The following is a 24,254-nucleotide window of genomic DNA, read 5'->3' as shown; positions in this document are numbered from 1 at the left end:
AAAGTTAGCATTAACAGATGTAGAATTAAATAACACATTTAAGAAACAGTTCCTTTTTGACTTTTGGATCTCCAAACGATCAAAGGGTTTTGTACCGTTTCATAATCCATTTTCGATATTAAAACATATAGAAACACTCAACCATGGTTCAATGGAACTATGAAGAACAATTGCTAATTTGCTCAGAAGAAAAAAATATTGTTCCAACCCTTGAACTAGGTCATACTCATTGGGACGAGATATATTTGGTTATCCAAATTCCTCCATCAAACCAAAGCGAACGTTTGCAACATGCTGCGAGAAATTGCATTCTCAGCTGGAAGCGACTGGGATTGTTTTCGATGCTTATCGTTTCGTTTGACACTGCTTCAAAACTGTCCCGCCCGGCTGATATCCCATCCACCGACAGAAGGGAGCTCGGCCCAATTATAGGCCCCACTCCGAAATCCCGATGTGACCCGGATCCGGTGTTTCGGTTGGGCTCGCGCTGGGTGGGCCTGCCAAATTGATTCATGGTCAAAAGGGAACCCTTCCAAGCCGAACGACAACCGGATCGAACGGCTAGAACCGCGTGTCAACAGCTGGGGTTGGAAAATCGGTGACCGGTTTTTGGAGCTTTCTTAATTGCAGTCACACACACCGTGTTGTCTTGTTGCATGAATCCGTTATGTTTTCGCCGACTGTGCCCGTGCTTGCCAAACGGGAATCGGAGCTAAGCAGCTCTCCCGCGAACGCCGGTCCATCCACCGATGGACGACGGACAGCACCGGAAAACCAGTTTGTTCTCTCTCCTCCCACATTCGGAGGCGGAACGACATGATGCTGCGGTTTGGTTACGGTAGTTTGTTTTATTATGTGTCCCAACTCCGATGATCCACTGCGCCGGTGTTATCAAAAATAAGAACGGCCGTTTAACCCAAGAGAGCTATTTGCCAATATTCCAATAATGAGCTACGTACGACTTTATGGTATAGTGCAGCATGCGCAAACGTCATCTACTAACGTTTAGCCGTCTTTTCCAGCTCGGAACACCATTGTCAACCCGCAGTTCGCACGGAGCTCGTTGCCAGGCAAGCGGGAAACGGCGGAGCAACCTGCCGAAACCAAAACACAGACAAAGGTAAGCTCCTCCTGAAAGTAGCAATTGCTTTAATCAAAGCAAAGGAGTGTAGAAAAATAGAGTGCCAACAAACTGCAACAGTATTCGGTAGTTCGAATATCTCTAAGAATTAAAAACAACAAACGACAGAAAAAAAACCTTACCCTACCCTTTTTCTATTTCTTATCCAAACTTATTTTTAATCGCCCAGTTACAGCCATATAAGGACAAGGCTGCCTAATCATGTTAGCCCCCGATTTTGAAAACTAATCAACCTGATTTGAACTAATTTAAATTGGGAATGCTTATAAAGTTGTTGTTATACCGATGAAAGTTATAATTGAAAGTTGTTATACCGATTTATAATCTACTCAAATTTAAATGGAGTTTGGGAGAAGACGTACCAATGTTTTACGAGATGTTTTAATCTATCTACCCCGTAGTCTCATTTGCACAATAAGCAGAAGCTACTTTCAAAACTTTCTGGAGTAATAATGAAGTGTGTGTAATGCAACGAATTATCAAAACATTCCTGTTGCATTGGTTTGATCTTCTCTCCGCCTTACTCCTAGCCTATTGCACTTACCTGCTGGTAGATAGAGTTCTGTAATTTTATTCAGTTTTTGGTGTGTTTTTGCAAGGTTCTGTACGGTGAAGTTCCGTAGTTTGAGTTTTGAGTTCCCTTGAATGATCGCACCGATTTCGATTCTGCTTTCATTTTCCAGCAACAGAGTAACGCGCGGAATATGCCGATGCCGCCGAAGGTCCATGTGAACGGTGCTGGCACCAACCCACCAGCCGATGGCACGAACGCGAACAATGCGGCCGTCGCCGGCTCGGTGTCGCGCCGGTCCTCGTGCGTAGTTACGGTCGGTATGATGGAGGAGAACCGGAAGCAACAGCGTGATATGTTCAAGGTGATGCGCGAGAAAAAGAACGCACTGATGAACCAGGACGGCGGCAACCCGAACTGGGAGTTCGCCAACATGATCCGCGAGTACCAGAACACGATCGATTTCCGGCCGCTGATGGACGGGCAGCCAGTCGAGAACCATCAGATCACGGTGTGCGTGAGGAAGCGGCCGCTCAGTCAGAAGGAGCTGATGCGCAAGGAAATCGACGTAATTTGCGTGCCGAATAAGAACACGCTGATCGTGCACGAACCGAAGACCAAGGTGGACCTGACGAAGTATCTGGACAATCAGAAGTTCCGGTTCGACTACACATTCGATGACACGTGCACGAACGAAACGGTCTATACGTGAGTGGTTATATTCTTTCCTGCGAGATCGTCATTGCTAGCTTAACATCGATATTCCGTTTGTTTCCTTCGCAGATACACCGCCAAACCGCTTGTGCAGTCGGTATTCGACGGTGCCATGGCAACCTGCTTCGCGTACGGTCAGACCGGATCTGGCAAGACGCACACCATGGGCGGCAACTTCCAGGGACGCACGCAGGACAGCAAGAGCGGTATATACGCGCTCGCCGCCCGGGATATCTTCGATTATCTGCACAGTGCGAAGTATAGCGTGAAGGACCTCGTGGTGTCAGCCAGCTTCTGCGAGATTTACAGTGGCAAGGTGCGCAGCAGGGCTCCTTTTTGTTTTTCGACTGATATACTGATACTTTAATTTTCTTCGATCATTTCGATGAACAAAGGTCTTTGATTTACTGGCTAACAAGCGTAAGCTTCGCGTGCTCGAAGACGGCAAGAAGGTGGTCCAGCTTGTCGGGCTGACGGAGAAGGAGGTCGACTCGGTCGAGGAGGTGCTGGCGATCATCAGCGGCGGTACGAGTGTGCGTACCTCCGGCCAAACGGCGGCCAACGCGAACTCGTCCCGATCACACGCCATTTTTTCGCTCACGCTGCGGCCGCGCGGCTCCAACAAGATCCACGGTAAATTCTCTTTCATCGATCTGGCGGGTAACGAGCGTGGAGCGGACACCTCATCCGAGGACCGGCGCACGCGCATGGAGAGCTCCGAGATCAACAAGTCGCTGCTGACACTCAAGGAGTGCATCCGGGCGCTCGGGCGCCAGAACTATTTGCCGTTCCGCGGCAGCATCCTCACGCAGGTGCTGCGCGACTCGTTCGTCGGCGAGAACATCAAGACGTGCATGATAGCGATGATCGCACCGGGAATGACGTCATGCGAACACACACTTAACACCCTCCGATACGCGCACCGCGCGAAGGAACTCGCCGTCATCGACCCGTCCGAGCGCACCGACGAACCGATGGAAAGCGACGAGCCACCGAACGGCACCGGTACGCTGGAAATTGGCAACGGTCACCTGCAGCTCAGAACGCTCAACGTAAGTGTCCACGACGTCTGCCGCCGAAAACACCTACATTATCCGTTTCGTCGTTTGCAGGAACACGAAATGTCCATGGAGATGGCCATATCCGACCTACAGCAGAAGGAGGAAGAGGTGCTTGATAACCACCAGCGGGTGAATGAATTCCTCGAAAAGTTTGTTCCCGAATCAAAGGATTTGTACAACATGACGCTTACCGTTGATTACGACCAGGATGGTAAGCTTCTTCGGCGTTGACACGTGCATTTTAGTTTTTGTGCCAACTATTTTCCTACAAGAATATAACGTGTTCTTGATTATTTGATTAACAAAAATCTGTGACGAAATGTAAAGCTGAACTTCTTATTAAATTTTAGTTTGAACGGCCAGGCCGTATTAATGCTTCTTCAGCATTCTTGCTTGTCTTGCTCGGTTGCTCAGTGCCCGATACTTGGCCTGGCAACCGCCCTGCCGAACAAGACGTATAACATTTACTACTTAGATATACTAATTACACGAGACTACGAGCAAGGATTAACATATACTAGTAGGAATGGATAGGACGTGGGAGGCTAAGGGATATATGGGGAGGAAGAGGAGAAGGTCAGAGAGTGATTCCAAACTCCCTGGCGAAAGCGAATATGATCCATGCATACTTGTAATCTCTCTGTCCCAAGATGTCACGGATGGGGGTCACAGGGACTCTTCCTGCCGCTCGGACTGCGGCAAATAGTTCGGGTCTGGCGGCTTCAAACTCCACGCACGACCAGAGGAGATGGTCAATGTCGTGGAATCCGTTGCCACAGCTGCATGCTTTACTATCAGTTATTCCTATGCGCTGTAGGTGCGCATTCAACGCATAATGGTTTGACATTAGCCTCGACATCATGCGAATGAACGAGCGACCCACAGAAAAGCCTTTGAACCAGGGTCGCAGGGAAACCCGCGGTGATATCGAATATAAGAACCTGCCGAGCTCATCCGCATCCCACAAGCCCTGCCATCGTGAGAGACAGAGCTGTAGAGGGACACGGAGGAACTCGTGAGGGGGAATTGGTCTCTCGAAAAACAGGTCGGATAAGGCCCCCCGTTTGGCCAACTCATCCGCTTTCTCGTTGCCGGTGATGCCGCAATGAGATGGGATCCATATCAGAGATACTCTGAATGATTTATCAAACAATGAGCCCAGCAATTCCAATATTTGTTTTATGAAATAATCGGGGCTCTTAGCAGCCTTCGCTGACCTGAGCGCCTCCACTGCGCTGAGGCTGTCCGTAAAAACATGGTAGTGATCAGCAGGGCTCGCGCTGGTAATCAACAGAGCGTAAAATATTGCGGCCAACTCTGATATGTACACTGTACAAGGTTGCCTCAGCTTAAAGAAGATTTCGGTGGAACTACTGTACACCCCGAAACCCGTGCCTTCCTCTGATGAGGAGCCATCGGTGTAGAACTGGTTGTCTAGGTGGCCATACTTTTCCATAAAAATGCTGGGAATCTGCGTCCAGCGAAGGCTTTCTGGAATAGCCTTCATTTCCTCCTTCATTGAGGAATCAGTTATAAAAGAGGAACTGAAGGACTCCGGGAGACTGGCACGATATTGGCACAATTGACTAGGGGTTACCTGTAGGGATAAGTAGTCATGAAAAGTTTTTGTTATCCTACATTTTGAGCGCATCTCTAGCAGCCGGCTAAAGTTGTCAATCACTAACGGATTCGATACTGAGGCACGGATGAGAAGGCGAAGCGAAAGTTGCTCGAAGCGAAGTTTAAGCGGCATCACTCCTGAAATCACTTCTAGGGACATGGTATGAGTGGATTTCATAGCCCCTAGTGCAAGTCTAAGACATCTGTACTGAATCCTTTCTAGTCTGATCAAATGCGTCTTGGCCGCCCAGTGGAAGCATATGCTCCCATATTCCAAGACGGACAGTACAGTTGTCTTATATAATCTCAGGAGATCTTGTGGGTGTGCCCCCCACCAGAACCCCGAGATCGTTCGAAGGAAGTTGATCCTTTTAGCGCATTTTTGAGCGAGGTAGTCTATGTGGCTTCTCCACATATTCTTTCTATCAAACCACACACCTAGGTATTTAAACGTGCTGGAGATTTTGATATTTGAGCCATAGATATGGACATCAAATTGGGGATTTACTAGGTTCTTTTGCCTATTTTCCGCCGTGTTGTAGTGAAAAGAAAAAATAACCATCTCCGTTTTCTGAGTAGAGAACTCAATACCTAGGTTGTCAGCCCACGTGACAAGATTATCCATCGTGGTTTGCAAAGGGCGTTGTAACCCGATGATGCTGTTGCTTGTGACTGAAACAACACCGTCGTCCGCTAGTTGTCTAAGGGTACAATTTGGCGCCAGGCATGAGTCAATATCACTCACGTAAAAATTGTACAATAACGGGCTCAAACAGGACCCTTGCGGAAGTCCAAAGTAGCTGGTCAAGCGCACTTTAGTCTGACCATGTTCGAAATTCATTACCTTTTCCGAAAGAAGATTGAAAAGAAGGTTGTTTAACCACGGTCCCAATCCCGCGTTTTCTAACTTTTCACACAGTATATTTACACATACTGCGTCAAAAGCGCCCTTGATATCTAAGAAGATTGAGGCCATCATTTCGCCTCGAGAATGAGCCAACTCAATCTCAGTCACAAGAAGAGCTAAGCAGTCATTAGAGCCCTTGCTTTTGCGAAAGCCGAATTGGGTTTCGGATAGGAGGTTGTTTGTTTCTAACCAACTATCCAAGCGGCGTAGAATCATCCTTTCGAGCAATTTTCGCAGGCAGGACATCATCGAAATTGGGCGATATGAGTCGTGCCTTGATGCAGGTTTGCCGTTTTTCAACGCAGAAATTACTTTCACTTCTCTCCATTCAGGAGGGACGATGTTGTGCTCAAACATGTTATTGAATAAACACAACAGTCGTTTCCGCACCACGTCTGGTAGATTGAGAATCAATTTATTTCCAATCTGGTCCATTCCCGGCGAGGAATTTTTGCCTGAATAAAGAGCTAGTGAGAGTTCAGACATTGTGAATGGTGCATCCATGTTAGGATCACTGCCAGGTGCGCATTGGAGAAAATTTGGCACAGGAACGAAGTCAGGACAAACCTTGCGTGCAAAAGGCTCCAGCCAGTCCGTATCAAGTCTTTCGCTCTCATTAGTGGCGCTTCTATTTCGCATCCTTCTTGCCATGCCCCAAAGCGAGCTAAGAGAGGTGGAAGGAGTTAAGTTACTGACGTATCTCCGCCACCCACCTCTCTTTTTTGCCTTCAGTAAGTTCTTGCACTTTTTCTCCAATGCTCTATAGTTATCAAATAGAGTCATGGAGCCAGTGGTAATAAAAAGGGCATATGCCTCTTCTTTTGTAGTGAATGCGGCTTGGCAATCCTTGTCCCACCAGGGAGTTGGAGGTCTCTTGAATTTGCGCCTTTGGTGGGGATTCCTTGTCTGGGCTACAAGGGCACACTCGTAAATTGAGCTGACGAGTTTTTGATACTCCTCTAAGGGATTAGAAACAGGCTCTACAAGAGAAAGCGAAGCTGACATCAGCTCGCCGTACCTTGCCCAGTTGATATTCCGGGTCAAGTCATATTCGTCCGGTCTATCCACCGGGCTGAATCCATTAGTGATCGCAATCTTTATCGGTAGGTGATCACTGCCATTCGGATCCTGGATGACCTTCCACGAAACATCCAGAGCAAGCGATCCCGTGCATAGAGATAAATCGATTGCGCTTCCTCGTGCCATAGGTGTTGAAACCCTAGTTGCCTCACCGGAGTTGAGGATTGTCAAGCTATAATTGTCGCAAAGGTCCCTTATGATTGGTACGCAATTATCATCGCGTGTGCATCCCCAATCCACTCCATGGCAATTGAAATCGCCTAGGATGAAAAACGGCGGAGGTATTGCCGTTGCTATTAATTGGAGATCCTTTTTGATCTTGCTTGTATCAGCCTTGGCTTCCGGAGGGATGTAAATACTGGCAATAGAAAAGTCAAGATCTCCTAGCTTTGTCTTAATTGCGACACATTCGATGACCTCGAGGGAGGGGAGGGGTAATCGGCAAAAACTGTGACAGTCTCTGATACCAATCATTACTCCGCCTCCACGCCTAGCCCTGTCTGTAGCGTGACGATCTTGACGTATTAGGTTGTATCCCTGGAAGGTTAAAGTGATATCTGAGGTAAGCCAAGTTTCTGAGAGAGCAAACACTTCGCAGTTATGTTGAAATGCCAGACCCTTAAAAAAATCTATTTTACCAAGAAAGCTTCTGCAGTTCCATTGGAGAATGTTGGCCATTTTAAAGTTTAATCGTCTAGACGCACCAACGACTTCAAAGCAGGCCATTGCTCCAGCCATTGCTTAAGAGCGCATTGGATCAGGGGCAAGGCAAAGGCAGCCAGGTTTTTTAGGGGCTCAGGAATGCTTAGACTGTTAAGCAAAGAGTTCAGCAGCCCCGAGAGGGACGGAAGCGAGGACCTCCGCTCTCCCGAGAGCTGCCTCAGCTCTTTGCGTCTAGCAGGGGATATTGGGGGACGGTGAGGAGGGGTAGGAGGCTCGTCCAATTTAAGGGAAGGGTTTTTACGGCTTGGCACTTTTGTTGGACGAGGAGGTGCCTTGGGATTTTTGGACTTGGCCTTTTTCGGCTGCCTTCCGAAAGACTGCATCCCAGACATTTTCTTAACCACTTCAACCTGCGGAAGCGCAGGAGCTGGCTCCGAGATCGCAGTAGGAGACGCATTGCGAACCTCCTCCAGGAGACTCAGGGCGTCGTCACTCGGTAGGCCACGCTTCAGGGCCGAGGAGTACATTCCGTCAGCACGCTGGAATTGTGCCTTTTTGAATTCCAGCTGCGCACGTTTGTACACCGGGCATGAGTTAGTCTCATGCCACTCTTTTTTACAGTGCACACATCTGTACTCTGGGGCCATGCAGCTGCTAGTCAGGTGCTCACCACGACACTTAGCGCACCTTAGCTTGTTGCTGCAGAAGTCCGTATGGTGGCCCAACTTACTACACTTGCCGCAGGTCAAAACTCTTTTTACAAAAGGCCTGGCTATCGGGACGCGGATACCCTCGAGGATCAAAAACTGCGGAAGAGCATCACCCTCAAAGGTAACCCTAATCGAGCGGGTCTCCCGATACAGCTTCTTCCCGTTGACAGTTGCGGAGGAGAACAACGGTCGAACCGCCGTTACCCTCACCGCCCCCATCGCAGGGGAATGGAAACCACCCAATCCGTATTTTAGGATGTCCTCATGGGGGAAATCCAAATCACTGATGACACCATCGATCTCGACAACGCTACCAGGGATATAAACCCGGTAGTCTTGCGCATAAGCGGCACTAGCAGCAATAGCATTCGCTTGCTCCCGGTCTTTTACGGTGACCCTAATTCTACTTGGACGCGTACGAAGAACATCCGTAACGGCTGGATAGTTCTTGCGTAGTGAAGCAGCGATCGATCTAATATCTAACGCCTTTCGTCCAGGCATGAAGAACACCAAATAATCTCCCTGCCATGACTCCGGATACGAGCGGGGTCTCAGGACAGAGCCATCACTAGTTTTCTTGGATGTCGCCTCACCCAACGGCTGGGAAGCTTTACGCTTCGTGGAGTCACCTTTACCCTTTACCAAGGTGAAGGGTCCGCCGTCGCCGTCGGTTAGGTCGACGGTCTCCTCGACTTCCATGGATGGATCACCCCTCCAACGCCAAGGGACCAGAAAACACTCCCCGGATAATAACAAAAAGAAAAAAAAAATTACGGGAAAAGGTATGAGACGATACTTTTCGACTTACCCAAGGAAGGCAAGTCGAAACTAATCACACAGTTGCTCTCCTGCACGAATAACGTGGAGGCGAGAGATGGCAAGAAGAACAAAAGCCCGCTTATCAGTCCGGTACTGAGCACCGGGCGGCTAATCCGGACGACACAAAACTTCCACTATGCACAACACTTCGACGCTGCACAACACTAATACGAATGCTCGGAGGACTAAGTAAGCGCAGGCGTTGACCCAGGCTGGCTGAGACTTCGCTCGACGCAGCAATTATAATCGCATCCGTTCCGTCCGGAGGTTGGGAGCGAACTGAAAGCTGAACTTCTTAACAAAACATTATTTCTTGTTGTATAAGTTAGATCTGTTGAACATAACTTTACGATACTTTATTGTATTATTCTTTCTTTCTAATTTTAGCATACTGCAAACGAGGAGAGGAACTGTTCAACCAGCTGTCCGAAGTGGCAAAGTCCATCAAGGACCTAATATCGGAACTGCGAACCAAGCTCGCGCAGGAGGAGATGGTCTCGAAGACGAGCAAAACAAAATGAGGCGCGTCCAGTACACTCGAGCTAACACCAGCGAACAAAATTCTGCACCCCGTTATGCCCTGACGAGCAGTTACTAACCACGCACGGGTTTCCGGGTTTTTCTCCTGTTTCCTCCCATCCCTTAATTTTAAGTGAAACTGCAGCGCATTTTTTAACTTGTTTCGTATACTATCATGGATTTTGAACATTTTTTTTGTATTGTTGTAGTTGTATTGTTTGTATCCTGGGTTTTTCGTGAAACCGAGGGCTCTGTCACCCTTTTTTGTTAATGTATAACGTATATAATGTATAAATGTTAATGTATGTTTTTCCTTCGGAGTCAATGTTATCTCCTAATAATGACATGAAGCGACACAGGAGTAAGCAGGCAACAAAGCGAAATAGTATTCCACAAAAGTATTCCCCAACATACTGCAGTGCGACAGAAAAAAACGGAGAGCACAGTCGGGAAGCCTAACTACTGCAGTTTTCTTGATAAGGCGCTGGCGCACTTAGCTAAGGCAGTTTCCTTGCTGAAACTGTGAACTGAGTTACGATCTTATCCTGATCTTTAAGAGCCGAAATGAGGCAGTCGAATATTGCCTTATTAAATTAGTCGCTTGGGTATTCAGGCTAGATAGTGTTTGTATTACTTTCAGTTTTTGTTTATGTTTTCCACACTTACGTGCTCATTGTAGTCCACAATAACGTGTTGCTTGGACATGCTAGTCGATGAACCTACAAGCGACTCATGCTTCAGGGTGGTAAGGACGATGGTAAGCCATTGTATGTTGATTTGCTTTATATGGCTATCGTTTGCGGGGGTCCGCGACAACCGAGCGGTAGTGCCGGTTAGAAAATCGGTCCATGAGACCGGACCCTCCCCTGTACGAGAGGACTGACTATCCACGTACAACAGGGAAACAAGTCTCGTAAGCCCTTAACGGGCAGGCATGACCAAAAGGTCGTTACGCCAAGAAGAAGAAGTAGGTTATCGTTTGCAGTTTTTTCAGTATCTTAAATCACATTATGATTGTGCTCCCATGCTGATTCGGTCGATTTTTTTTGTGCTACGCTTTGCATTTGCCAAACGCACAGCCCGGGACAATTTTTGTTTTGTTTTGGCTCTCTACCTATTTTCAACCGTTCACCCGATATTGGAATCCTCTACTACGTACCTTCTCGTACATCCCAACTCATTCCGGTCCAATTTATGGGACGATGTAAGCAGAAATAAACTTAAACACACATCATTCTATGGTGATAGGTTATGTAGGAACGAGATGTATCTAGGGTCAGAGAAAGATGTGTAACAGACTCCTCGACGACAAGGGGTGACAGCCGTTGGGAAAGAAGAAGCAGAAATACGCGCAGTGAACGAAGAATGTTTTTACAGTTAGACGCAGTTCTCATTGTTCGACTAGGGAAACGAGTAGTCAGCCGAGTAGTGGACGACGGCACACAATGAACCACGACAGGCCAGGATAGAAGATTTGAACAAAACCCAAAGTGAAAAGTACTAGAATGGATTGTTGTATTATTATCATTACTATTATGAAAAATGTACTATTATTATATTGGCAACTAATTGCTATACTGAAAATGCGCAAAACTACGTGATATAAGCCAGAGCATTAGGCGGAACAAAAAAACAGACAAACCTAAAACATAACACTCGAAGGGGGTCCTCTTCCCGAAGTGGCGGAAAATTAAGTTTCAAGTGCTAACGATTAATTAAACGTCAAACATGGCGGACGAAGAAAGAAGAATAAATGACGATTGCTGATGATAGTTAGGAGGATCCCTATGGGAACCAGTTAAAAGACAAATACTATCAACGTACGTCAAAACTATGACGGGGATTGTGTCTAAGTCAGGATATAAGAGTGATTGGAAGCCCGCAAAAGTGTACCCCACACTGCTGCATTGGAGAATTCGAATATATTTAACAAACATCTAACGTAAAAGTTTAAGTGTTTTTTTGTTTTGGTTTACTTTTTTGCGTTGTTCCATTGAGTTGAACACATTATTTGCTAACCAAAAACAGAAACAAAAAGTAAGCGATCATAGAGTATGTAGTGTGCTATCCTTTATTTGAAGCTGAGCGCAGCTTTGGGTGGAAGCTAGAACCACACTGCACGAATTTAACAGAGGCATTGTCGGCCATTGCTAAACGATAATGTAAGGACTGAGAACTATATTGCAACCCTCCCTAACAGTTGTTTGCTAGCGCCTTGCGTAGGAAATATGTAGGCAAATTCGCGCCAGACAGGAATAGTGGCGAAGAAACATTCGCAAAACTGTAAAATAATATGCTCTCTTATGCCATCGGATGAAGCACAGGCAGATAGGCTCGAAAACACTCACACACACACACGCAGGACGCGGTACCTTGGCTGGAGAGGTGCCCGATGCATTCGATGTGCATCTCTATGGACGCGAAGAGTTGTGTCGACTCAATCACTATTTAACAAATAACTGATAGAAAGGAAACGATATAACAAAGAATAAAAAGAAGCAAAGAGAGAGAGATATAACAAGATTAAAATTGATCTAAATACTAAAATCGAGGTATGGAAGATCGCCAACGAGGTGAAGATGGTGAAGCTAATGAATGATTACTACTCTAATCTACCTTTAAAATGGTAGCCGGCTGTTTTTACGTTGTGAAAGACCAACAGAGAAACAAGTAGCAGAGATGTTATGATGTATAGAAATTCAAAACGAAACAGGAAACACCCTTGACTAGGCAGAATTTAACGAATATCATACATATGATAGTAAAAGGCAAAAAGAGTCGTCATGGAAGGAAGAAATCAAAGTGTTGTTGCAAGCAGTGGCTATTGAAGGAGGGAGAGCGTTTCTTTTGTATGGAAAACCTAACACAAGGAACATATTGACCGGGACACGTTCGACAGCGGCAACGGGGAACAAGGAGCGAGTCAACCGTGAAAGTTAAATAGTTAGATAGGTAGAAATGAAGCGAAAAGGGAAACATGTTGTGTGTTTTTACCCGCTGGATTAAACTGTTTTATGGGCTTTGCGCAGATGTAAAGCGACCGTTAAAGATAAACGACGACAACGAGAGACGTTAAGGCACGGGCAAAAGGCTTAGGCAGGCGGCGAAGGGAGAGCTAGAGATTAGAGTAAAATTAACCACACATCAATTCGTCGGTGCAGCGGCAGCAGGGTTTGTTGCATTTCTGCACCGTTTCTTTACTTTTCACACATGAGTTGCTTCGCTCGTTTGCGCGTTCGTTTACACCAGTCTCCCCTTTTGATCGCAACCTGTTCCTCTTACTAATCTCGCTCTACTCCGTTCTTTTATGCAGTTCCAAGCGGCTTTTTTTTTGTTTTCTTTCACACAACAAATTAAAACCAAGAAACACAATATTGCAAAAAAAAATAATAAAATCAAACAAAAAAAATAATAAACCCTAGGAATCGACTTCTTTTTTTATTTTGGTTACAACACGGAAACATGGTTTATTTTACTTGCCGAATAGCGTTGGTTGTAGGTTTCCTGAAAATGAACAAACACCGGTAAAGATGCACAACCTCAACACTAGGTCATTCGCTTACTTATGTGTCTATAATATCCCGCGATTGTCTTCACTCATTATGCGATAATATAATTGTCCAGGTTAGTTGGCGAATGTTATAACTGTGTTGCCAATGGGCTTTCCACTGGCAACCAGCTCCAATGCTGCGCCAGCATCGCTTGGCGAAAATATCTAGAACGAGAAGAAAAATAAAGATCCCCACGTTGTTGAATGAGAACATCAAATTGAGGTTGGTTTGAGCTGTCTCACCTGAACGGGTCCTAATGTATGGATGGCTTTATCCTCCACATATGTGGCCAATGTTGCTAGTGTGCGTTGGCCTAGGTCGAGCCCATCCCAGCGAACCTGGCGGCCGCACACCCACGCCACCGCCTTCCGCACTCCCGCGTATCCCGCAAGCACCAAGCGCCTAACGATGCCGTATTCATCGGAAGCCAGGTCCGGCTCGACGGCATCCACCAGCACTCCCCCTTTTGTAAGCAGTTTCTCGAAGAACTTCGCGTTCGTGTCGCGGAGATGGGTTGCGAGGAAGATGTAGTTAAACTTTCCCAATCCGTTCGATTTTTCGATATTGCCGCAGCTATCGAATGCAATCACTTTGGCGCCTGCAGGAGAATACGATAAGAAAGAGAATAGAATGACCTGATGAGCGGAGAATGACCCCGAGCGGAGCAGAGCATACGTACCGAGCTGGTTGACCAGAGCGACGAATTGGGAGGGGCATGTGGCAACCACTCGAGCGCCCCATTTGACGGCCAGCTGCGTTACGATGCAACCCACCGGAGTGTTTGCGCCGTGCACCAGGATCTCTTTGTCGGCGCATGAGCTCCCGGTGAGGCGCTGGGCCTGCATTAGCTGCAGCGCCACCGAGCCGCTGTAGGGCAGGCTGGCCGCGTGCGCGAATTCCAGCCCCGCCGGCATCGACGACAAGCGCGCTTCCGGGACCACGACGAACTCCGCTGCAAGGCCGGGCTCGTACCAGGCGCTCGCGAGCCACACGGCGTCACCCACCTCGAAGCTGCCCTTGTAGCGGCTTCCGATCGCTTCCACCGTTCCGGCGCAGGATCGGCCAAGCACCAGCGGGAGCTCGGGCTCGTGCGACCCGCCGGACGCCAACAGCCGCCGGATGGTCCGCCCGTAACCGAACGACAGCCGGCGATCGATGCGCTGCAGCGAGGCCGCTCGAACGCGCACTAGAACATCGGCGGGCGACCGGTACGACGGTGGCCCGGTCGGGCAGATGGCCAGATTGTCCGGATCACGGAAGGAGTTACACACAATCGCCTTCATGCACGGAGCCGGGGCATACGGCCGTGCAATCCACATGCCGAGCACACAGCCCCCGGCAAGACCGCATCCCACCCCGAACAGCACGACCATTGCCCGGTTCCGGGCGCCTGGAGGAAAGCGACCATAATACAGACCACTTTATGGTTTCAGCGTTCAGGATAGACTCACCTTCATCCCGGAGCTGCGCGCGTATTTCCTCGTACAGCCGGCGTACAGTGGCTTTCAGCTGACGGTAGATGTCGCTGCAGTGCGGACCGGTGATAGTGTTCACTGCCTACGAAAGGAAATAACCCCATCGTTGAAGGATCCTCCTTCGGCAATCGAGACGGTTTGCTACTTACCCGCAATCCCAATCCGTCGCCCAACTCGACGATTCCGACTTTCATTTTCAACCGAAGGAGTAAAGTAAGGACCTCGAAGGATATTAAGGAACTTGCAACAAATTAACTTCCAACCGACGCACGTTCACACGATACCGGCCCGAGACAGAATGACTTGCTTGTCGCGCGAACTACTCGAACCGCTCGAAAAGGCCCAAGCAACGCCTACTGTGTCCGAAAACGGATAAACTTCTCCCGTGTTGTGCAGACTCCGAGTCTCAAGCAACATCAGTGCAATCGAAAAGCGAACAATTTTAGCTGCAATTTAATGTGTGATGACTTGACTTCTTATTGAATCTACGAATAGTTAGATGTGATATTACCGATAGCGCTAAAATTCAATGACACTGTTTAAAGCTGGAGCTGTTACGCTGTGTTTTAATTATTGGCTTGAAAAGCAATATTTGTAGCTCAAACTATACAATAAGGAGCCATATTTAAATTAATCTGCATTTTTCCTTAATGTTATTCCAATGAAAAGTGTTTATTGCCAAACATTTGAGATAGAGTTGGTATTCGAAATAAACTGTACGTTCGTTGGAAAAATTGGCCAATGTTGTGCTTTGTTCGACGAGAAGGAGTTTTAAAATAGTAAATAAATTTAGTGGTGTATATATTCATGTACATGGTTGTGCAACTAGCAGCTCATACATTAGCTTACTTTTTTTTTAAATTTAATTCGTTTACAAACATACTGGAATGATGTAGTAAAGCTGCATGAAAATGAGGTACAACGCAAGCGATACCTGAGCTTGCTTGTGAATAATAATATCACCTGGGTGTTTTCTTTCCACAAACTTGTTCATCACCGCTTATCCTAAAATGATTCGTAAAACGAAATGAAACATTGTTGTTTCTGTTGGAGATCATAAAAAAAACTAAAGAAACACACAGTAGTAGTAAAATGACGCATGGTTATGTGTAATATAATTGTTTTAATAGCATAATGTTAATGGTAATAATAGTATGTTCATCTTTACAGTTGTGGGTGGTTCTTAGAAAATTTAATGTAGTGGTAGAATAGTTGACCCGCTGCTTCGCTTGCGACGGCTGCGACGTAAGAAACCGGCGCTAGCAGGTGCATCCAACGTGCGGTTTAGAACCGCTGTCCGCCATTCTAACATGAGTCAGCCAGCGAAAGCGTGGCCCCAACCGACGACGAGTTTTCGGCAGGAGCGGGGGTCTTTCGTCTCGCCTGGGGTGAGGGGGGTTTTTGTTCGTCGCACTGCGCTGCATCCAGCAGCGTAATCTCGATGGTTTCCGAAGCGAATCGGTAAACCCTAACTGGCCGGTGCCGGTGCCGGTGAAGAGAAATCGGGTGGATTTTTGGCGGCACCACACCGACAGAGCAGCATGAGGGAGGAGGGGCAGCGAGGGAGCAGGGGGTCAGGTTGCCGGAAGCCGGATATTAAATCATCGCATCCTTCGCGCCGCCCCCCTGCGTCGGCATCTCCTCGTACCCCTGCTTCGGTGCCGCCGCCGCCGCCGCTCCTCCTCCCCTTCGGTCTTTCGATTTACTGCTCTTGCTGTGGTGCTTCTTCTTCTGCCCGCCACTGCTGCCCTCCTTGGTTGCCGCCACCGGGTCGTCCTCCGTCATCAGCAGCATCGCATCCCCTCCATCGCGGCCCTTGCCCTTCTTCGATTTTTCCCTGCGGGACGGCTTTTCCGTGGCCAGCAGCTCGTCGCCGGCGTCCTCCTCCTTCGAATCGAGCACCACGAGCGCGTCCTCCTCGTCGGTAGCGGCGCCCTTCTTCGACTTATGCTTCTTCTTGCGCTCCTTGCGCGCCTTCTTCTCGCCGTCGCCGTCCGCCGGGCCGGTTTCATTCTCCGCTCGGCTTTTCACCTTCTTCGACTGGTGCTTGGTGGAGGTGGAGCGCTGTTTCCGTTCGATTGGCCCGTCCGGTTGCGGCCGGTCCGTTTCGCCTTCCCGCTGGTGCGGTTTGGCGCGTGGTTCCACCCGCGCCGTCTGCAGCAGCCCTCCGCCACCACCGGCCGTGACACGCTGCTGGCCGGCGGCGTTCGCCTTCCGTTTGATTTCCCGCGACGAAGGAGCGTCATCATCGAACGGACTGCGGCGGACGAAGGGAAGAGTGGAAGAGTAATTAAATTTGGCAATTACAACAGAAATACTCAAAGCCTGGGCCAGCAAAACACTTACGCATCCAGGTCGATGTCCAACGCCCGGTGGGGATCGTCCGGGTCGTCGTTATTTTTGTCCTCCGAGTCGGAAAGGATCGCACCCTCGGGCAGTTCAATGACCGTGTTGACCACGTGCAGTGGCTTCGGATCTGAACGAATCGGTGTAAAAGAAGAAAAGAAAATGATCGCCATTAGTGCATTCCCCTGTGGACGGACCTGCTTCGCCTCCGCGCGTACCGTCACTTTCCGAATCCGACTCGACGGCGTAGCGTTTTCCCTTCTTGCCGAGCCGCTTGGACGACTTCTTGCCCGAGGAGCTGCGCTTGCCGTCCGCACCGCCACCGTCCTTTGCCGAGCCGCTGCGCCCACCAGCGCGTCCCTCTTTCTTCGACGGTCGGTTGCTTTCCGCTTCCATCAGGTATTTGTCAGATCGTTTCGTGGCTACAATAGAAAAAGTTTGGAGAAGGTGATCGAAAAAAAAATGGTAGACTTTTTGAGTGATGTAATCATAAAAGGCTTGAAAAACGATTTGTTAGCTAAAATTATACTGTAAGCATACTGTAAGCTGTAAACTGAACTGGAAGCAATGTAAAATAAGCTTTTCCCAATCTTAAATTTTAACCTATACCGTTGCTTTTATGAGCCAACTTACAATGTATTTGCAGCGGCACTTCGAGGGCAATCTCCGCGATCGGTATGTCGTCGTAGCCGTCGATGGTGGGACCACCACCACCACCACCACCGTCAGTCGGTTTCTTCATCGGTTGCTTGGCCGGCTTCAGATAGTTGGGATTGTTGGTCTGCTCGAGCAGCCGAGCCTCGCGCATCTGTAGGTAAAGGAGAAGAGCAGGAGGAGAGAGGGCAGTGAGCATCGGGGCTCGGATGGGTTGAGCGAAGCCTACCTTGTTGAGCTCGTCCTGGGTATACTCGATACGCTTGTAAGACGATCGGGTGCCGCCACCGCCGTTCGCCTCCCGTCCCGAAGATTCGGTGAGGAAGAGCGGGAACTTGCCAACGCCACCACCGCGTCCACCACCGCCGCCGCCTCCGTCGTCATCGCTCGAGTTGTCATCGGCACTGCTCGCGTTCGCCGAGTCGGGCGGGGTGTTGATCCACTCGTCCAGGTCGAGCCCTTCGGGCAGCTGCACCTTCCGTTGGGCCTTCGGTGCGACCGGGTTTAGCTCGCTCTCCAGCAGCCCTTGCAATTCGCCCACGAACTGCCGGACGAACTGCCACCGTGGGGTATCGGCCTCCGTCGTGGTGGTGGTGGTGGTGGAGCTGGCATCCGGCTGCGTCTCACCGTCACCGACCACGCCCGGCGATGGATCGTCTAGCGTCAGTTCGATAATGTTGGCGGCGGCAGTCTTCTCTTGCTCAGTGGCGACTGTGGTTGTGTCATCTCCTCCCTGGTCGTCACTGATGTTGTCGCGCAGGAGACGCACGAGGGCGACGACCGAGCTGGCCCTCTCCTGCACCTCGATGTCGGCCGAGCTGAGGAAGTCGCGCAGCCCGACCAGCATCAGCTGGCAGCAGCCGGTCACCTTGGCGAGGTCGGCCGCCCGCTCGGCGCTGCCCAGGAGGAAGGCGAACAGCTTGAGCGCGTTCTGCACGTACACCGCCTGGATGTGGCCGACGACCGGCTTCGGGCGCAGCAGCACCGCCAGCGTGCGCTCCGGCTCGTCCAGGTGCGACGCGAACTCGCCCACGATCCAGGCGGCCGCGTACAGCACCTCCGGCATCGTGCCGTGGGGCGCCCCGGACGCCGGGTAGGTCGCCAGCAGCGACGCCATCTCGTTGACCGCGAACGTGCGCACCGCCTGCACGCGGATCGCCACGTCCAGCAGCTGGGCGGCGATCAAGGCACCGTGGCGCGAGCCCGACTCCAGCAGGATAAGCTCCACCAGCACGGTGAGGTACCACTCGAAGTTGGTCACGTACTGGTACGAGCCTTGCGAGCAGATCTCGATCACCTTGTACAGCAGCTCGTCGCGGTAGGACGAACCCTCGGCGCGCTCCATGTGCCCGAGCAAGCGGCGCACGATCTCCATCAGGTTCTTCTTCGACACCATGCCGTACAGCAGGTCGAGCGCCCGCAGCCGGATCGATTCGTCCTTGTCGTCCAGGCACGCCAGTATCAGATCCTTGTGCGTCTGCACGCTCTTCGGGTGCGTCTTCAGAATCTTCGACATCGCCAGCAGCCCGAGGTACTTCACTGTGTATGTGTGAGACACACGCAACGCGAATCAGTATTGCTACCATGCCAAAACTATACTATGCAACTCACGATTCTGGTCCGAGTCTTCGATCAGGATGCGCAGCTTCTGCACGCACAGCTGTATCGAGGGGCTGTTGTTCGGCATGCCGCTGCTGATGCTTATTAGCACTGCAATCACCGTGTTGATGCACTCGTACAGCAGACTCATCGCGGAGGTGCTGTTTTGGGTGGGGGCGACGAACAAAACAATCCATTAGTACGCACAATTACACTGCTCGCCTAAGGGGAGAGGAAGAGGGAGAGGGCGGGGGTACAACAGGTACAGCTCATCAACAAACAACTACCGGATGTGTGGGGTGGGTGGGTGGATGGGATGATGATGAGGAAGAAGGGATAAAGAAAGCCATCACAATCCATCCAAGCTCCACAATCTCGTTCATTATTGTCTTCATAATTTACCATTCAAAATGAAATAATTCCAATGTTTGTCCACTTTTAGAGAAACTCTCCCCAACGAATGTCTTTTGGCAAACGTAATCAGTCCTCAACGAACCTGGGTTAACATTATATACTCAACATTACTGAAAGGATGCTGGTTATACATTTACCATCAAGAAAAAAAAGCGAAAAATACCTCACGGACGACTCATGTGAAACGAACTCAATCAGGTATAACTTGATTTACAGCAACCAATGTTCTAAATCCAAATGAGAATGGCCATTAGTTTTGTGTGTGTTTATTACTTCAACGATGGCAACGGAAAGAGAGATTTTGGCTGTATCAAAACTATTGTATGTATCAGTAGCTTCAATGTTAGCAAAAGAAAAACAATCACTTATAAATCATCGGTATCGAAATCCAACTCTACAACTGAGACCCAAACGAACGAGATTGCTCTCCCTTGGGGGAGGATTATTACGGCGGCCGTTCGTGAAGTTAAACTGGGGAGGGAGTGATTATAAAAATCGTCTTCTTCATCAACGTGTAGCTTGCCTATGGATTAAATTGGTTAACGGTTCAATTAGCTTTTTTCCTAATCGGGGTTCTAGCGGAGTCAAAGCACCAAACTGGAAGAGAGAGAATAGAAAAGGGAGAAAAAAAACATAGATAAATAGTAGGTACTGCATATTGGGATTGCAAAAAGTGTTGTCCGGGCAGCCGTCGAGCCACAGGCGGTCACGGTTTCTTTTTCACCACATCCTATTCGTATTAATCTATTAAAATTACGTTTACATTATCTGGAATGGAGTAAGGAATGGCACTTGATCTCTCAAACACTTTTGGAGTTGTAAACAATTCATCAACACATCTTTGCATATAGTAAAATAGGAATGGTAACCGTTCGAACCAAAAGCCTAATTAAAAGAATACATCTATGACCAACTATTGAAGGTAGGCATAAAAAACAAAATGTTGGGCTTTAATAAAAAAATTACTCTATTGATAACTTGGTGAATACTCGAAACCCGGCTATTCCACAAGTCGTTTCGTAACGGTGCACCACACAACATTGCGATATTTTGATAAGCGGACACCCCCGTCCCCGGAAAAGATCACGCTTCGTCCCACGTCCTGCATGGAATATGTTTCCGGTTCTAGAACGAAATTACGCCCATGGCCGCTCTATGGGAGCCTAGAGGGAGGAGAAAGACAAGCCTAGTCTAGCGGGTGGGGGGTCGTTTTTTCGTTTTGTTTGCTCGGTGCGAACCTGGAGATTAGCTCGATCAGCGGGTGCGTCAGTTTCTTCCCTAGTGCCGGTTCGATCGCGGTGAGACTCGCAAACTGATTCGAGGGTGAAACAAATCGTTAGCAGGGGGGTAAAATGATTTATCGGAAAACGGTTCGGTTGGCTGAAATAAGATTCGTTTCCGCTGGTTTGTGGAAGCGTAGCTTCATCCGGTTCGGTCGTGGCGAACTCACGAGCGCCCCTCCCGAATCTACCTACCAGTTTGATAATCTTAATCAACATCCAGTTGTTCGTTGAGGTCGTCATCAGCTTGAAGAAGATGGGCGCAAGCGACAGGTAGTTCTTGGGGTTTTTGCGCGCCAGCTCACAGATGACGTTGACCGCCGCCGACTGCACGCTCGGGTCCGGATCCTCCAGCTTCTCCTTGAGCTTCGGGAAGGCGGGCCGGAGCGCTTCCGGATACCGCAGGAACACTTTGTACATCATCAGGACGGATTTCATGCGCAGGTAGGGCTTGGTCGAGCTCATCTGCTCGGAAAACGGGGCCAATGTGAGCGAATTAATTGAGGAAACCAAAGGCAATGCACAAGGTACGTACCAGTGTCATGATCTCGTTGACGAGATCCCGCGACAAATCGGTTGAGATGAAGCAGCTCAGCCCGGACAGGGCGACCCCGGCGTCGTACTGGTTGGTCGAACTGAGATCCTTCCGGATCATGTTCGTCGTCAGCATCAGCAGCTCGCTGTCCGGGTGGAAGCACTGGCTGGCGGCCAGATAGCCGATCCGCTTGCACGTGAACCGGTTCGAGCTCATCACCTCGATGATGTTGAAGCCGGCCCACGAGATGTCGTAGCCGCACATCTGCAGGTAGGTCAGCTTGGCCACCGCATTGCTCTTCACGTTGATGTTGTCCTGCCGCAGCTCCTGCTTGATCTCCTCGATGCACTGGGCGATGTACTTGGCCTGCGAGCGAAACGGAATGAAAAAGCATCGATCAGCCCGGCACAGCACCTTCAGCAGCTCGTTGTTGTCCATCGCGGACGGCAGCGAGTGTGCGTCTGCCGCCATGCCGATGCCTGTCCGGTTTTGCGGCGCGCCTCGTTCCACCCCACTTACCTCGTTATCTTTGTTGTTGCGTATGCCGCGCACCAGATCGGTGAGATTTTTGTCAAACATCCGCTCGAGGTTGCCTTTTACCATTTTCAGTGCCATCGTTTCGTCGCTTCGGTCCAAGATTGGCCCGGACCAATGTCAGCTGTACCGTTGCGTTGCAGCAGCTCGTTGCTAGTTTGATTGCAGCCGGCTCGGTGCGAACAGTGCGAGAGATTCTACGGGCCAAAGAACCCAACTGCGAGCCTCGGAACGGTTGGTTGGAAGGATATTTGATTGTTGGTGATGTGCAAACTGCAGCCAAGTTTTATCTTTTACGCCGTGGCCATACGCCGTCAGCAGAGTGGAGGAGAGAGATACGCCAAGTTTAGCGCTGCACACAACACAGCACACACGGTCACCTGCCCCCGCACAACAGCATGCCGCTTCGGTGTGGCCACTTTTTGCGTGTCTTCCCCTAACGGTTGGCCAAACTGTACGCTGCTTTTCTAGCTACCGAGATGTGCAATCGCTCTTCGCACTCCGTGGCTCGCTGGCGGTCAATAAACCCCTTGCGACCCACTGATGCACACAGGCACGCACGCACACAGCGCACGTCCGTCAGTAGGGCGTGAAGGAAGCAGGGGGAGGTGCAGGTGCAGGGGCGCAGAAGATGGAAAAAAACTCCTTTCCAGCGAACCGCGGGGTCGATATGGTTGCTGATAAATTGGTTTGGCCTTTTCTACACTGGTTGACGAGGACACTTTTCTCGAAGGCAGGGAAGCTACAGACTTTCGGAATGCAGTCACGGATGGCCGTCAGCATTCGCTAGGTGCCTACTGTTCGCTGGTTCCGTACGCCTGCTGCAACGTTATTCGCACCGATAAACATTCAGCCGACGACGTGAAGGGAAATGATGACTGTTCAGTCGAGCAAACTTTCATCGCATTTCCCCGTCCGTGTACGATCACCTAGCTGGAGCGAGTAGGCAGATGTACGGTGGAAGCCCGTCACGCACGGCCGAAGGAGATAGCTGATACCCGCGGACCGCAGACTACAGGAGTTGACATTTGCCGTCAAATAGCTACCTGACATCGTACAACTGTCAGAATCAGGATGACAAACGTAGGGTCAGTGAGAGACTTTTGGCCCTTTTGGCATGTAATCTTGGCCCCCTAGAAAAGAGACCAATTATTACACTCATTTCAAACAAAAATGCCCTCTTAATTTGTTTTTTTGTATTAGCATCGATTTACTCTAGTTAAAGATGGAAACACACTTGAATAATGAATGCTAAATGTATATTAACATGGTTTCATTGACTACAGCTACTACAGGTAATACTTAAAAATAGCATTTTTAGCAAATAGCTAAATTGAAGATTGTAAAACTCAAGATACCAAATGAAAACACTATTTCGTTTGAAATTTTGTTTTACCCGGATGAAATCGGCCCGGTTGACAAAAATTCAAATTTTTTGCAGCTGTCATGTAGTACCAGCAAGTTTTTCCATGGCAGATTGCTGGGACTCTTGTTGGAACTACATAGTACCAGCAACAATGTCAATTTCTGTCAACCGGGGGGTTAATCAATTAGTAGAATAGATAACGCTTTAAATAACTATAACCCCTTTGTTGATTTATTATTAACCATAATCAGAAAAAAATATGGAAAGTTGGTAAATAACGGCTTTAAATTATCTGAAAATATATTTTTTTTAAATTATATTTTAGCATTTTTATGTACAAAAATATCACTATCGTTTTCAAGTTTTTTTTCCGGAAATATCCTGAAAAAATTAGATTTTTAGGAAGAAAATTGAATTTCACAGCTAGAAAACATCCATGCAAGTTTGTAACGAAAACCGCAGATTTTTGTTTAAAAATTTAAAAAACCTAGCATGCAAGTTTTTAAAAAATCAGAAAAAATGCGATCAACTTGCACACATTTTAACGAAAAAGCCGGAAATTTTTGTTCGTGTTTTTCAACGTGTAAATTTCGCGAAAATTGCACGCAACTTGCATGCAAGTTTTGCCCACTTTCTTAAGATTTGCATGCAAGTTTTCCCGGAAGTGCTCCAGAGAAACGTGATTTGACAGCTGTCAAAAATGACATTTGACACCTGTCAAAATTGACAGCTGTCAAAATTGGCATTTGACATTT

At 48.8% G+C, this 24,254-nt stretch overlaps 3 protein-coding genes across 3 annotated transcripts in view; 1 reads left to right on the top strand and 2 right to left on the bottom strand.

Moving 5' to 3' along the window:
• LOC131269491 (kinesin-like protein Klp10A) overlaps window positions 1-11,435 on the top strand; it is a 29,182-nt gene extending 17,747 nt beyond the window's left edge. The window contains exons 6-11 of the mRNA XM_058271866.1: window positions 1,023-1,120; window positions 1,825-2,360; window positions 2,436-2,682; window positions 2,762-3,418; window positions 3,479-3,638; window positions 9,614-11,435. Of these exons, the coding sequence (XP_058127849.1) occupies window positions 1,023-1,120; window positions 1,825-2,360; window positions 2,436-2,682; window positions 2,762-3,418; window positions 3,479-3,638; window positions 9,614-9,747 (1,832 nt within the window). The 3' untranslated portion in view covers window positions 9,748-11,435. The remainder of the gene's footprint in view (window positions 1-1,022; window positions 1,121-1,824; window positions 2,361-2,435; window positions 2,683-2,761; window positions 3,419-3,478; window positions 3,639-9,613) is intronic.
• A 1,935-nt stretch (window positions 11,436-13,370) lies between these two features.
• LOC131268833 (reticulon-4-interacting protein 1 homolog, mitochondrial-like) lies at window positions 13,371-14,965 on the bottom strand. The gene is made up of 5 exons (XM_058271111.1): window positions 14,921-14,965; window positions 14,748-14,853; window positions 13,976-14,686; window positions 13,539-13,894; window positions 13,371-13,460 (listed from the first exon to the last, which is right to left on the bottom strand). Exons 1-5 carry the CDS (start codon window positions 14,963-14,965, stop codon window positions 13,371-13,373), a joined length of 1,308 nt encoding a protein of 435 aa, XP_058127094.1.
• A 924-nt stretch (window positions 14,966-15,889) lies between these two features.
• LOC131269613 (AP-3 complex subunit delta) lies at window positions 15,890-22,969 on the bottom strand. The gene is made up of 10 exons (XM_058272071.1): window positions 22,119-22,969; window positions 21,600-21,965; window positions 21,260-21,529; window positions 20,308-20,381; window positions 19,383-19,531; window positions 18,001-19,310; window positions 17,751-17,925; window positions 17,336-17,539; window positions 17,118-17,247; window positions 15,890-17,028 (listed from the first exon to the last, which is right to left on the bottom strand). The coding sequence occupies exons 1-10, from the start codon at window positions 22,212-22,214 to the stop codon at window positions 16,368-16,370; spliced, it is 3,435 nt and encodes a 1,144-aa protein (XP_058128054.1). The 5' UTR covers window positions 22,215-22,969; the 3' UTR covers window positions 15,890-16,367.
• Window positions 22,970-24,254: the final 1,285 nt, after the last annotated feature.

Source organism: Anopheles coustani, chromosome X (genome assembly GCF_943734705.1).
Source record: "Anopheles coustani chromosome X, idAnoCousDA_361_x.2, whole genome shotgun sequence".
NCBI lineage: Eukaryota > Metazoa > Arthropoda > Insecta > Diptera > Culicidae > Anopheles > Anopheles coustani.
This window is presented reverse-complemented; position numbering and strand designations above follow the sequence as displayed.

Excerpts from the sequence above, each read along its gene's own strand:
- LOC131268833 (XM_058271111.1), bottom strand. The coding sequence starts at position 14,965 with ATGAAAGTCGGAATCGTCGAGTTGGGCGACGGATTGGGATTGCGG. Across the intron at positions 14,854-14,920 it reads GCGACGGATTGGGATTGCGG|GCAGTGAACACTATCACCGG; the intron begins GTAAGTAGCAAA and ends TTCCTTTCGTAG. Across the intron at positions 13,461-13,538 it reads ATACATTAGGACCCGTTCAG|ATATTTTCGCCAAGCGATGC; the intron begins GTGAGACAGCTC and ends TTCTCGTTCTAG.
- LOC131269613 (XM_058272071.1), bottom strand. The coding sequence starts at position 22,214 with ATGGCACTGAAAATGGTAAAAGGCAACCTCGAGCGGATGTTTGACAAA. Across the intron at positions 17,926-18,000 it reads CCCAGGACGAGCTCAACAAG|ATGCGCGAGGCTCGGCTGCT; the intron begins GTAGGCTTCGCT and ends CTTTACCTACAG. Across the intron at positions 17,248-17,335 it reads GTCGGATTCGGAAAGTGACG|ATCCGAAGCCACTGCACGTG; the intron begins GTACGCGCGGAG and ends CGATTCGTTCAG.